The following is a 13,293-nucleotide window of genomic DNA, read 5'->3' as shown; positions in this document are numbered from 1 at the left end:
AATCTTTCTTGTGAAAGAAACCTGTAGAATTCTGGAATTCCAACATCTTTATACTTCTGCTTCAAAATGGTGTCACACTGAAGCTCCACTAACTCCATCTGCATTTCCTCTGCAAAATAGTCAATTTCAACAGCAAATGGCGCAGAAAAAAGTTGAAACTTTGGTTCAAGTGCCTTGAAATCTTTAAACTGCACATCAACCTGTTTGCGCAAGTTAGAAATGATCTCTACATATTCTTTCAATGATTTGGGTTCAACTTTTCCTAAGGAATTTAGAGTCGAGAAATGAACCAAATTGCCAGCAGTCAGCTGTTTCCCCCACAAAGTAAGCTTGATTTTGAATGACTTAACACTATCATACATCTGTGTTATCACCTGTTTTCTACCCTGAAGTTTCAAGTTCAGTGCATTCAGGTGATCAGTTACATCTCTTAGAAAAGCAAGGTTGCAGATAAAAGTGGAATCAGCAAGCTGTGGGACCTCCTTGTTTTTCATTTTCATGAAATCAATCTCCTCTCTAAGTGCAAAAAAAATGCTTCAAAACATTTCTGCAATTCAGCCATCTAACTTGAGTGTGATACAGAAGTTCCCCATATTTGCTGTCCATACTTGCTAGAAAAGAAGTGAACTGTCTGTGATTCAGCCCTTGCGCACGTATAAAATTAACAGTTTTAATAACTACATCCATAACTTCCTTCATTTGTAGACTTTTACTACACAGGGCTTTTTGGTGCAAAATACAATCTATACTGGTGAAGCTAATTCCTGGTATATTGAGGCTGTTCAGTTTGGTCTTCAATAATCCAACCACACCAATGTTTTCAGAACACATTGATGGCGCACAGTCCATAGCCAAAGATACGAGTTTGTTCCACGGCAGCGCAGCTTTTTCAATGCACTCTTCCAGTCCTTGAAATAGGTCATGTCCCGTTGTGGTACCCTTCAGCGGCATTAAGTCTAGCAATTCTTCAGTTATATTCAAATTGCAATCCACACCTCTAATGAACACTGCACACTGTGCGGTATCTGATACATCTGTACTCTCATCAAGAGCAATTGAAAATGCTTCAAAGACTTTTGCCATTTGAATCAATTGTTTTTGCACATTATCAGCTAAATCTGTTACCCTGCAGGCAACTGTATTGGTAGAGAAGCTTATGCCTTCAAAAACTTTCTCCCTATAAGGACATAAAATTTCACTGGCCTTCATGAGACATTCTTTTACAAATAAGCCTCCTGTAAAAGGTCGATTTAGCTGTCATTTCGCTTATCACAAAACTTGCTCTTACTGAATCTTAACTAGACTTGTTAATCCGCTAAAAGATATTTCTTTGCTCGGCAAATGCTGCTTTAAGTTGCTGAACTTTTTCCTCTCGGATTTTTCCAGTGAATGCATCTTATTTTTCACGGTGCATCATGTTGTAGTGCCGACACATGTTATACTCCTTGGGAACAGCAACTGTTTGCTGACAAATAAGGCATTGAATTTTATCTTTTACCTCTGTGAAAAAATATAAATTCTCCCATTTCTCTTGAAAAACTCTTTTCTTCCATGAGTGTTCTTTTTTTCCAACAAAATCATTTCCAAGCAGTTTTAATAAAATATATACACTCAGTAAAGCCTCCCCACTGCACTGGGCTGCACCACCACTCCACTCTTGCTCTGCCTCTTCCAAGGGTGGCAGGTTTGTAAAAATGTTGGTGGTGCCCAGAACCTGCCCTCCCCCCAACTCCACCCCCACCTGCCTAAGGCTCTGGGAGGGAGTTTGGGTGGGGGAGGGGGTCTGGGGCACAGACTTTGGGATGCAGACTCTGAGATGGAGTTTGGGTGCTGGGTGCAGGCTCCGGGCTGGGGCAGGGGTGCAGGCTCTGGGACAGAGTTTGGGGATAGGAGGGGGTGCAGGGGTGAGGGCTGTGGGGCTGGGGATGAGGGGCTCGGGGCATTGGAGAAGCTAAGGGCTAGGGCAGGTGAAGGGCAGCCTGCCCTGGCCCTTGTGAAGGGGGGCACTAGGACCCTGCGCCAGCAGGTGATGTTGGAAACCGGCAGAGCCCAGCAGAGTCAGCAAGAGCTGCAGGTTCTGGGCAATGAGGGGGCAGCAAGTGAAGCTGGGGGACACTTGGAGGAGGCACATGGGGGTGTCAGGCGGGACCGGGGGAGAGACTTGGCCCCTAACACTGGAGAGCAGCACGCGGGGAGCTTAGCTGCCATATAAAATAACTCGGGGGGTGGGGGTGAGGGGAGTTTGGCGGCGACAGGAAGTAAGGGGGGGCCCACAGGGAGCTTAGCGGGCTGCTGGGAAGAGCTCCACAGGCTGCGTGTTTGAGACCTCTGACTTACAACCATGCAGCCTCGCTCCAGTCAGTAGGATTGCACTTCTGTACAACACTTAGTTTGTTTTGAGGAAGGAAAATTTAGTCTTCATTTTGTCTCCCACAAGCAGAGAGTTGCTATTTTACTTCCACAATTGCTTATTCTATAAAACATTTAGAATAAGGACACTAGTTACTGAAAAGTGATTATAATACTTTGTACTTTGACAGCTCCATCCACCATGGAATCTCAAGTGGTTCACTTGTTTCTGTTGTCCTTAAATCCAGATCCTCTGTATGACATACTTGCCTGTCTGTCCTCCAGAGAAGATTAATGTGCTGTGAAGCTGACTTTCAACAACAGGTTGGGGGGTGGGGAGGTGCGGTTGATACACACGTGTCAATCCATTTTGCTATGTTCTTTGTACATGACCTAATCTGAGAATTGGGAGCAGATATGCTCAGCACCCCAGAAATACAGGGAACTGGGGTAGCGGAAAGAAAAATGGATTTCACAGATTTGGCTGCTTTTAAATTTATTCCCACAGATTGCTGAGACCTTGTCAATTCTTACCAGCTAATCAAGATAAAGGATGGTAGGAAACCCTTTGTGTGATACTGATCATCTAATAGGTACTGGTCTTTTCTCTGAATCACCAATTGACATCCCAATATGATCTGAGTAGTCAATATGCTTGTGATGCTGTACCCCATACTGCTTTATGGGAATATGACATAACTGGAATATGTTTTGTGCTGCCTGTGCCACGTAACATATCTCTGTAAAAGTTATGGTCCACTATATCTACTCATCCTATTTGTAAACATAAAACATTTTGTACTTGAGGTTAAGAATATTGGCTGTATACTTGTTGCTTGATTTTTAAGTAAGCTTTGTGAGGCATTTGGTCAGCTTCTTCAGGAAGGAATTGGCAAGGTTAAGTACCCGATGAGGAAGAACTCGGGGACAATGCATCTTGGAATGCTCCAATCCACATAAGAAGTCTTCCTGGAGACATACAAGATACCATGTGAACAATGGCTTCTGCCTATAAAGACTGTAAGTCATGCATGGACATGTGACTTGCCCAGGTGACTACAGAACTCCATCTTGGAGCTGGACTTTGCATAGGAGTGAGGAGGGGGTCTCCACCCACAAGAGAAAGTCTATTGAAACCCCTGAGAGCCCCCTCCATTTGGTCATCAGCTGGCTAAAGAAGGTGCCTCTCCACCCCTCAGGATACTTGGAAGAAACTGAAACAAAGGGGTGTGAGTGATTGCTGGACCCAGGCTAAAAGGAGATTAGTCTGTAAAAGGAAGCATTCTGGAACCAGTGAGGATCTTATCTGTATTCAGTTTGATTAGACATAGATTTGTGCATTTTATTTTGCTTGGTGACTTACTTTGTTCTGTCTGTTACTACTTGGAACCACTTAAATCCTACTTTCTCTATTTAATAAAATCACTTTTTACTTATTAACTCAGAGTATGTATTACCACCTGACGGAGCAAACAACTGTGCATCTCTCTCTATCAGTGTTATATAGAGGGCAAACAATTTATTAGTTTACCCTACATAAGCTTTATACAGGGTAAAACGGATTTATTTGGGTTTAGACCCCACTGGGAGTTGGGCATCTGAGTGCTAAAGACAAGCACACTTCTGTGAGCTGTTTTCAGGTAAACCTGAAGCTTTGGGGCAAGTAATTCAGACCCTGGGTCTTTGTTGGAGCAGATGGGAGTGTCTGGCTCAGCAAGACAGGGTGCTGGAGTCCTGAGCTGGCAGGGAAAAACAGGAGCAGAGGTAGTCTTGGCATATCAGTTGGCAGCTCCCAGGGGGGTTTGGTGATCCAATCCATGTCACAATACTACTGGGATAAAATGTAAAAACCAAGGTCTTGATCACTTATTTTTAAAGATCTCATGGCACTTTTTGTGTGAGGAAAGCAACGACAGTAGCCATAGTACCATGGGCAAAGAGCAGTTTTTCAAAGGGACGCTATTAAGGGCCCAAAAGCAAGCTATTCCGATGGTTAGGAAAGATAGAAAATGTGACAAAAGACCACCTTGGCTTAACCACGAGATCTTGCGTGACCTACAAAATAAAAAGGCGTCATATAAAAAATGGAAACTAGGTCAGATTACAAAGGACGAATATAGGCAAATAACACAGGAATGCAGAGGCAAGCTTCGAAAGGCAAAGGCACAAAATGAGCTCAAACTAGCTATGGGAATAAAGGGAAACAAGACGACTTTTTATCAATACATTAGAAGCAAGAGGAAGACCAAGGACCAAGGCCCATTGCTCAGTGAGGAGGGGGAAACAGTAACGGGAGACTTGGAAATGGCAGAGATGCTTAATGACTTCTTTGTTTTGGTCTTCACTGAGAAGTCTGAAGGAATGTCTAACATAGTGAATGCTTACGGGAAGAGGGTAGGTTTAGAAGATAAAATAAAAAAAGAGCAACTAAAAAATCACTTAGAAAAGTTAGATGCCTGCAAGTCACCAGGGCCTGATGAAATGCATCCTGGAATACTCAAGGAGTTAATAGAGGAGGTATCTGAGCCTCTAGCTATTATCTTTGGGAAATCATGGGAGACGGGAGAGATTCCAGAAGACTGGAAAAGGGCAAATATAGTGCCCATCTATAAAAAGGGAAATAAAAACAACCCAGGAAACTACAGACCAGTTAGTTTAACTTCTGTGCCAGGGAAGATAATGGAGCAAGTAATTAAAGACTTGGAAGGTGGTAAGGTGACAGGGAATAGCCAGCATGGATTTGTAAAGAACAAATCGTGTCAAACGAATCTGATAGCATTCTTTGATAGGATAACGAGCCTTGTGGATAAGGGAGAAGTGGTGGATGTGATATACCTAGACTTTAGTAAGGCATTTGATACGGTCTCAATGATATTCTTATAGATAAACTAGGAAAGTACAATTTAGATGGGGCTACTATAAGGTGGGTGCATAACTGGCTGGATAACCGTACTCAGAGAGTAGTTATTAATGGCTCCCAATCCTGCTGGAAAGGTATAACAAGTGGGGTTCCGCAGGGGTCTGTTTTGGGACCGGCTCTGTTCAATATCTTCATCAACGATTTAGACGTTGGCATAGAAAGTAAGCTTATTAAGTTTGCAGACGATACCAAACTGGGAGGGATTGCAACTGCTTTGGAGGACGGGGTCAAAATTCAAAATGAGCTGGACAAATTGGAGAAATGGTCTGAGGTAAACAGGATGAAGTTCAATAAAGATAAATGCAAAGTGCTCCACTTAGGAAGGAACAATCAGTTTCACACATACAGAATGGGAAGAGACTGTCTAGGAAGGAGTATGGCAGAAAGAGATCTAGGGGTCACAGTGGACCACAAGCTTAATATGAGTCAACAGTGTGATACTGTTGCAAAACAAGCAAACGTGATTCTGGGAAGCATTAACAAGTGTGTTGTAAACAAGACACGAGAAGTCATTCTTCCGCTTTACTCTGCGCTGGTTAGGCCTCAGCTGGAGTATTGTGTCCAGTTCTGGGCACTGCATTTCAAGAAAGATGTGGAGAAATTGGAGAGGGTCAAGAGAAGAGCAACAAGATTGATTAAAGGTCTAGAGAACATGACCTATGAAGGAAGGCTGAAACAATTGGGTTTGTTTAGTTTGGAAAAGAGAAGACTGAGAGGGGACATGATAGCAGTTTTCAGGTATCTAAAAGGGTGTCATCAGGAGGAGGGAGAAAACTTGTTCACCTTAGCCTCCAATGATAGAACAAGAAGCAATGGGCTTAAACTGCAGCAAGGGAGATTTAGGTTGGACATTAGGAAAAAGTTCCTAACTGTCAGGGTAGTTAAACACTGGAATAGATTGCCTAGGGAAGTTGTGGAATCTCCATCTCTGGAGATATTTAAGAGTAGGCTAGATAAATGTCTATTAGGGATGGTCTAGACAGTATTTGGTCCTGCCATGAGGGCAGGGGACTGGACTTGATGACCTCTCGAGGTCCCTTCCAGTCCTAGAGTCTATGAGAGCAACTCCATGTATTACATTCTGCTTCACTCAGTTTCCTGTCTCTGTCTGGAGCTCCTCTTCTCCAATTCTGTCCTAGACCCTTTCTAAACTGGCTTCTGTTCCTGCACTCAACTGAAACTGCTCTCAACAAAGTCTCCAATGACCTCGCAGCCAACTCTCAGAACCAGTAATCCATCCTCATCCTCCTTGACCTTTCAGATGCCTTGGACACAATCGACCATGCTCTTGTCCTTGAAATCTTGCCCTCTCTTGGCTTCTATGACTCTGTTCTCTCTTGATTCTCCTTCTAACTCTCTAATCACTTCTTCAGCATATGCTTCAGAGGATCTTTCTCATCCCCCTCCTCCAGCTTTCTGTGGTGGTTCCATAGGACCCTCTTCTCCCTCTACATCTTATCACTGGGTAATCTCATCCCCAAACAAATTCAACTACCATCTTTATGCAAATGATTCACAGATTTACCTGTCTACTCCAGACCTGTCTCCTTCTGTCCACATTAAAATCTCAGTCTGTCTCTGACATCTCCTCCTGGCTAGCTGTCAGCTCAACCTCAACATGGCTAAAAAACACAGCTCTTAATTTTCTCTCTTGCCTCTCCCCAAAAATAAATTCACCCCCCATCCCCACCTCTTTTTCTTGATTCCTGTGGATTGCACCACCATCCTCAGGCCTGTAATCTGGGTCTCCTCTTCGACTCAGACCTCTCTGTAGGTCCTCACATCCAGGCTATGCCTATGTCTTGCATATTCTTTTTGCACAACATCTTTAAAATACAGCCTTTCCTATTCATCTGAACAGCTAAAACTCTTTCCAGGCTCTCATCATCTTGCATCTTAAAATTAATGGAGATATCTTATCTCCTAGAACTGGAAAGGACCTTGAAAGGTCATTAAGTCCAGCCCTCTGCCTTCACTAGCAGGACCAAGTACTGATTTTGCTCCAGATCCCTAAAGTGGGCCCCCTCAAGGATTGAACTCAACCCTGGATTTAGCAGGCCAATGGTCAAACCACTGAGCTATCCCTCCCCACCTTGATTACAGCAACATCCTTTTCTCTGGCCTTCATGAACACAATTTTCCTTCGTTCACATCTATTGAAAATGCTACTGCAAAGATCGTTTTCCAAGCCCATGGTACCCTTTTCTTTGCATCCCTTCACTAGCTCCTTCTTGTCTATTGTATCAAACATAAGCTACGTGTCATCTTCCCAACCTGTCCCCACACTACCTATCATCTCTCATTCGCCTACGAGTTAAATTTTCAAAACAAGGCACTAGAGAAATGTAAGGGCACTAATAATATGCTGCAGGGCTAGACTGACTGTTCTCACTGGTCTACTGGGATTTGCACAAGATAAATACTGCATTCTGAAATGTAGCTAGGTATTCTTTTGATTTGCAACAATTTCATTTTGATATTATATTTTACAGAACACAGTGAAAAGCCAACTAAGACAGAAGCATAGGGAAATGAACCCAGGTCCTGTATAAAGTGCTTTTAAATATTTTCCCTTCACTCATTCCTGTACTGCAGCAGAGAAAGTCCATGCCATATAAAGAGACAGTGGATTCTCTCTGAGAAAAGAGCTGTTATTTCCTCTACAGACAAATATCAGATTGTTATTTCAGATCAATAAGACGTGGAACTAAGGGAAGTGGGTCCGACGGAGTGGATATTCACCCACGAAAGCTCATGCTCCAATACGTCTGTTAATCTATAAGGTGCCACAGGACTCTTTGCTGCTTTTAAAGATCCAGACTAACACAGTTATCCCTCTGATAAGGGAAGTGGGTTACCTTACATCATCCCCCTCCATAATAATTAGATATTTTGTATTTCTTGCAATTTTCCCCAGCCCCTGCTCACCAAGAGCCTCTGCTGATCCAGAAGAGGATGTCAAAGAAACTCTTCTTTTGAGAAGGTTCTCAGAATTCTCTGTACCTGAAGTCTTCACTGTGTCTGACATTTAAGAACAGAACAAAGGTTAACACAGACTTAAACACGTAGTACACCCCAACAAAATTAAGTACGCTGTGAACAGGTGCCTTCACCCACCTGCTGTCAAACACAAGGCACATACTGTGCAATGTCTAAACATATCACCTTAGGATTTGATTTTATTAACAAGTAAGCAAAAGGAAGAACAAAATACAGCTCAAACCCTCTCACTAAGCTTGGCTCCTCTGAAGGTTATTCCTTCCAAAGTGCAGTATCCACACTCTAGATCCTTCCTCAGTTTGGAGAGTCAATTCCACTTCCCTCATATTTGGATGAGTTAATCAACGACCTGCCCCAATGACAGCCCTGGATTTTAGGTATTGGACTGGAACTCAGGGAACCTGAGTTCAATTCGTGGCACAGCCCTCCAGTATAACTGTGGGCAAGTCACAGTCTGCTTGGGCCTCAATTCCCCCATCTGTGAAAGGAAAACAATACCACTACCATACCTCAGAGAGGGCACTTAGGATAAATTCAGCAATGTTTGTGTTACTCTCAAATACTGTAATGACAGGGGTCACAAAAGTATAGTGACAAATGGCAGAACTCCATTCAATATTACTCTGCAGGATCAACACCTGCTAATTGGGCAAGCTGTTTCAGGCGCTGAAGAATATAGAAATTAAGAGGAGGTTACTCATCTGTACAGTAAAAAACGGTTACTCACCCTTTATGTAACTCTTGTTCTTCGAGATGTGTTGCTCACATCTATTCCAGTTCAGTGTGTACACGCACCGCATGCATGGCTGTCAGAAACTTTTTCCTAACAGCTACCTGTTGGGCTGGCTGTGGAGCCCCCTGGAGTGGCACCGGTATGGCGCTCTATATACGATCCTGCCGGCCTGACCCCCCCTCAGTTCCTTCTTCCAGGCTACTCCAACAGAGAGAAGATGGGGGGAAATGGAATAGATATGAGCAACACATCTCAAAGAATAACAGTTACAAAAATGGCGAGTAACCATTTTTTCTTCTTAGAGTGCTTGCTCATATCAATTCCCGTCAGGTGATTTCCAAGCTTTACCATGGAGGTGGGGTCAGTGTCAAGGTAGAAGAACCGCTCTGCCGGAGGCTGCATCGTCCCAAGATTGGTGGACAATGGCATAATGTGATATAAAGGTGTGCACTGAAGACCACGTGGCAGCCCTGCAGATCTCCTGAAGAGGTACGTGGGCCAGGAAGGCTGTCGACGAGCTTGCGCCCTCGTGGAGTGAGCTGTAATAGTAGGAGGAGGAACCTTCGCAAGTCATAATAAGTGCGATGATATCTGCTGGGAAGATACTGGCAAACCTTTCATCTGCTCTGCTAAAGCGACAAACAACTGGTTTGTTTTGTGGAACGGCTTAGTTTGGTCTATATATTCCAGCGAATGCAGCTGCTGTTCACAAGGGCCGGCATGCAGTTTTGGGTAGACATGGCTAACATGAAAGCAGGACACAACCTTGAGAAGAAAGGCCAAGTGAGGTCTAAGCTGCACCTTGTCCTTAGGAAAAATCATGTATGGAGGCTCAGACATGAGGGCCCGCAGCTCTGACATGAGTCATGCCAAAGTGATGGCCACCAAAAAAACAACCTTCCACGAAAGGTAGAGGAGCAAACAGGAAGCTAACAGTTCAAAGGGAGGACCCATGAGGCGAGAAAAGACTAAATTAAGGTCCCAGGCCGAAACAGAGGGCTTCATCGGTGGATGAATCTTTTCTAAACCTTTCAGGAAATGTCCCATAATGGGATGCGCAAACACCAAGCACCTGGAAACACCGGGATGAAAAGCTGATATAGCTGGGAGATGGACCTTGAGAGAACTGAATGCCAGGCACTGGTCTTTCAAGTGCAGGAGATAATCCAGGATACACAGGATTGAAGCCTGGAGTGGAAGGACCTGCCTTTGGGCACACCAAATAGAAAACCTCTTCCACTTCGCTTTGTAAGTGGCTCTAATGGACAGCTTGCAGCTCTCCAGAAGCACCTGCCTCACTTAGTCCGAACAGGCAAGTTCTGTCTGGTTCAACCACGAATCTTCCACGCCATGAGGTGGAGCGACTGAAGGTCCAGGTGAAGGAGGTGGCCATGATTCTGCAAGACGAGGTCGGGAACAAGAGGCAGACGTACCGAGGACTGGACCGACAGGTCAATGGGGGTGGGGGTACCAGCACTGGTGAGGCCAAGCTGGAGGCATCAGTATGACATCCACCCTATCCCTGCAGACCTTGAGAAGCACCTTGTGGATGAGTGGAAATGGTGGGAAGGCATATAGTAATTGACCAGCCCGTGGAATCAGAAACGCATCTGCAATCGAGCCTGGGCTGTGATCCCCAGAAGGAGCAGAAGGTTGGATACTTCCTGTTGGTCCGCGTGGCGAACAGGTCGATTTGGGGAAATCCCCAACTGCGGAAGATTGAGTGGATGATGTTCGGATGAATCAACCACTCATGCATAAGGAACTGTCTGCTCAGGCTGTCCGCCAACACGTTCTGAATGCCCGTCAGGTATGAAGCTTAGAGAAGGATGGAGTGGGCTGGACAAAATTCCCCACAGTAGGAGGGCTTCCTGACAGAGGAGACAATCAGGATCCACCTTGCCTGTTTATATAAAACATGGCCATGGTATTGTCCGTGAGCACCACTACACAGTGACCTTTCAAGCAGGGGAGAAATACTTGGCACGCAAAGTGGACCGCCCTGAGCTCTTTGATGTTGATAGGCAGAGCCAGTTCCTCTACTTGCCATAAGCCCTGAGTTGTCAGGCTTCCGAGATGCACTTCCCAACCCAGTGCAGATGCGTCCGTTACCAGAGTCTAGGTGGGTTGGGGAGAGTGGAAAGGAACCGCGGCACTCACCATGAGGAGGGGTCAAGCCAACATCGTAGGGAATCTAGGTATGCCTTGGAATGGTCAGCACCATGTCCAGACTGTCACAGCCCAGGCGATACACGGACGTAAGCCATGCTTGCAGAGGCCTGAGTCGCAATCTGTCATGCAGAACACCATGTGGCCCAGCAGCCTGAGGCACTGCCTCACCGGGGTGGTGAGAAAACTGCAAAGGCTGCTGATTATCAGTGAGAGGGCCAGACACCGCGGCTCTGGGAGGAATGCTCTTGCCTGATTGGCATCGAGGACTGCCTTGATGAACTCTATTCTCTGAGGTGGGGTGAGGATAGATTTGCTGACGTTGAGAATGCCTAGGTGTTCAAATGTGTCTCTGACCATTTGCACCTGCGATTCTACCTGCTGACAAGAGCGGCCTTGGAGGAGCCAGTCATCCAGGTATGGGCAGACATGCACATGATGGCGACGAAGGAAGGCTGCCACGATCACCATGCACTTGGTGAAGATGTGAGGAGCCGTGCAAAGACCAGGAAAGCCATGAATTGATAATGCACCTTGTTTACCACGAAGTGGAGGAACCGTCTGTGAGATGGGGTGATAGATATGTGAAAATGGGCATTCTTCATATCGAGGGCAGCATACCAGTCTCCCGGATCCAGAGAGGGAATGATTGTGCTCAAGGAGATCATGCAGAACTTAGGCTGATGATTAACTTGTTGAGTTCCCTTAGGTCCAGAATTGGTGTCAGGCCTGTCTTTCTTTGGGGACGAGGAAGTAACGGGAGTAGAAACCCTTGCCTTTGAGCTCCTGGGGCACCTCCTCCACTGCTCCTAGACTGAGGAGGGTTTGAACCTCTTGAATGAGAAGCTGCTCGTGAGAGGGGTCCCTGAAGAGGGACCAGCAAGGGGGAATGGAAGAGTGGGAAGGAGCAGAAGTGGATAGAATATCCCACCTCTACTGTGCAGAGCACTAATGTAATAAGGGGCCATGCACAGAAGAACATAACATAAAAACATAAGAATGGTTGTACTGGATCAGACCACAGGTTCACCTAGCCCAGAATCCTGTCTGCCAATAGTGGACAATGCCAGGTGCCCCAGAGGGAGTGAACCCAACAGGAAATGATCAAGTGATCTCTCTTTTGCCAGCCATCTCCACCCTCTGACAAACAGAGGCTAGGGACACCATTCCTTACCCATCCTGGCTAATAGCCATTAACAGACTTAACCTCCATGAATTCATCCAGTTCTCTTTTAAACCCTGTTATAGTCCTAGTCTTCACAACCTCCTCAGGTAAGGAGTTCCACAAGTTGACTGTGTACTGTGTGAAGAAGAACTTCCTTTTATTTGTTTTAAACCTGCTGCACATTAATTTCATTTCGTGGCCCCTACTTCTTGTATTATGGGAACAAGTAAATTACTTTTCCTTATTTATTTCTCTACATCACTCATGATTTTATATATCTCTATCATATCCCCCCTTAGTCTCCTCTTTTCCAAGCTGAAAAGTCCTAGCCTCTTTAATCTCTCCTCATATGGGACCCATTCCAAACCCGTCATTTTAGTTGCCCTTCTCAGAACCTTTTCTAATGCCAGTATATCTTTTTTGAGATGAGGAGACCACATCTGAATGCAGTATTCAAGATGTGGGCATACCATGGATTTATATAAGGGCAATAAGATACTCTCTATCTTATTTTCTATCCCCATGTTAATGATTCCTAACATCCTGTTTGCTTTTTTGACTGCCACTGCACACTGCGTGGACGTCTTCAGCGAACTATCCACGATGACTCCAAGATCTTTTTCCTGATTCGTTGTAGCTAAATTAGCCCCCATCATATTGTATGTATAGTTGGGGTTATTTCTTCCAATGTGCATTCACATTTATCCACACTAAATTTCATTTGCCATTTTGTTGCCCAATCACTTAGTTTTGTGAGATCTTTTTGAAGTTCTTCAAAGTCTGCCTTGGGCTTAACTATCTTGAGCAGTTTAGTATCATCTGCAAACTTTGCCACCTCACTTTTTACCCGTCTCCAATCTGAGAATTTACCATTTATTCCTACCCTTCCTTCCCTATCTTTTAACCAGTTCTCAATCCATGAAAGGATCTTCATAATGACTTGATTTACATAAGAGC

General features: G+C 44.8%; 1 protein-coding gene across 11 annotated transcripts in view; it reads right to left on the bottom strand.

Moving 5' to 3' along the window:
* PNPLA7 (patatin like phospholipase domain containing 7) overlaps positions 1–13,293 on the bottom strand; it is a 387,559-nt gene that overhangs the window by 284,878 nt on the left and 89,388 nt on the right. For 10 of the 11 annotated variants that reach the window (XM_030535369.1, XM_030535370.1, XM_030535368.1 and 7 more), the window contains one exon: positions 8,198–8,290. The exons of the other annotated variant lie outside the window; for it this stretch is intronic. In XM_030535369.1, coding sequence (XP_030391229.1) covers positions 8,198–8,290 — 93 coding nt within the window. The remainder of the gene's footprint in view (positions 1–8,197; positions 8,291–13,293) is intronic. 11 annotated transcript variants of the gene reach the window in all.

This window comes from Gopherus evgoodei, chromosome 16 (genome assembly GCF_007399415.2).
Source record: "Gopherus evgoodei ecotype Sinaloan lineage chromosome 16, rGopEvg1_v1.p, whole genome shotgun sequence".
In the NCBI taxonomy this organism is placed as follows: domain Eukaryota; kingdom Metazoa; phylum Chordata; order Testudines; family Testudinidae; genus Gopherus; species Gopherus evgoodei.
The sequence above is the reverse complement of the archived record's forward strand: the minus strand, read 5'-3'. Positions and strand labels throughout refer to the sequence as shown.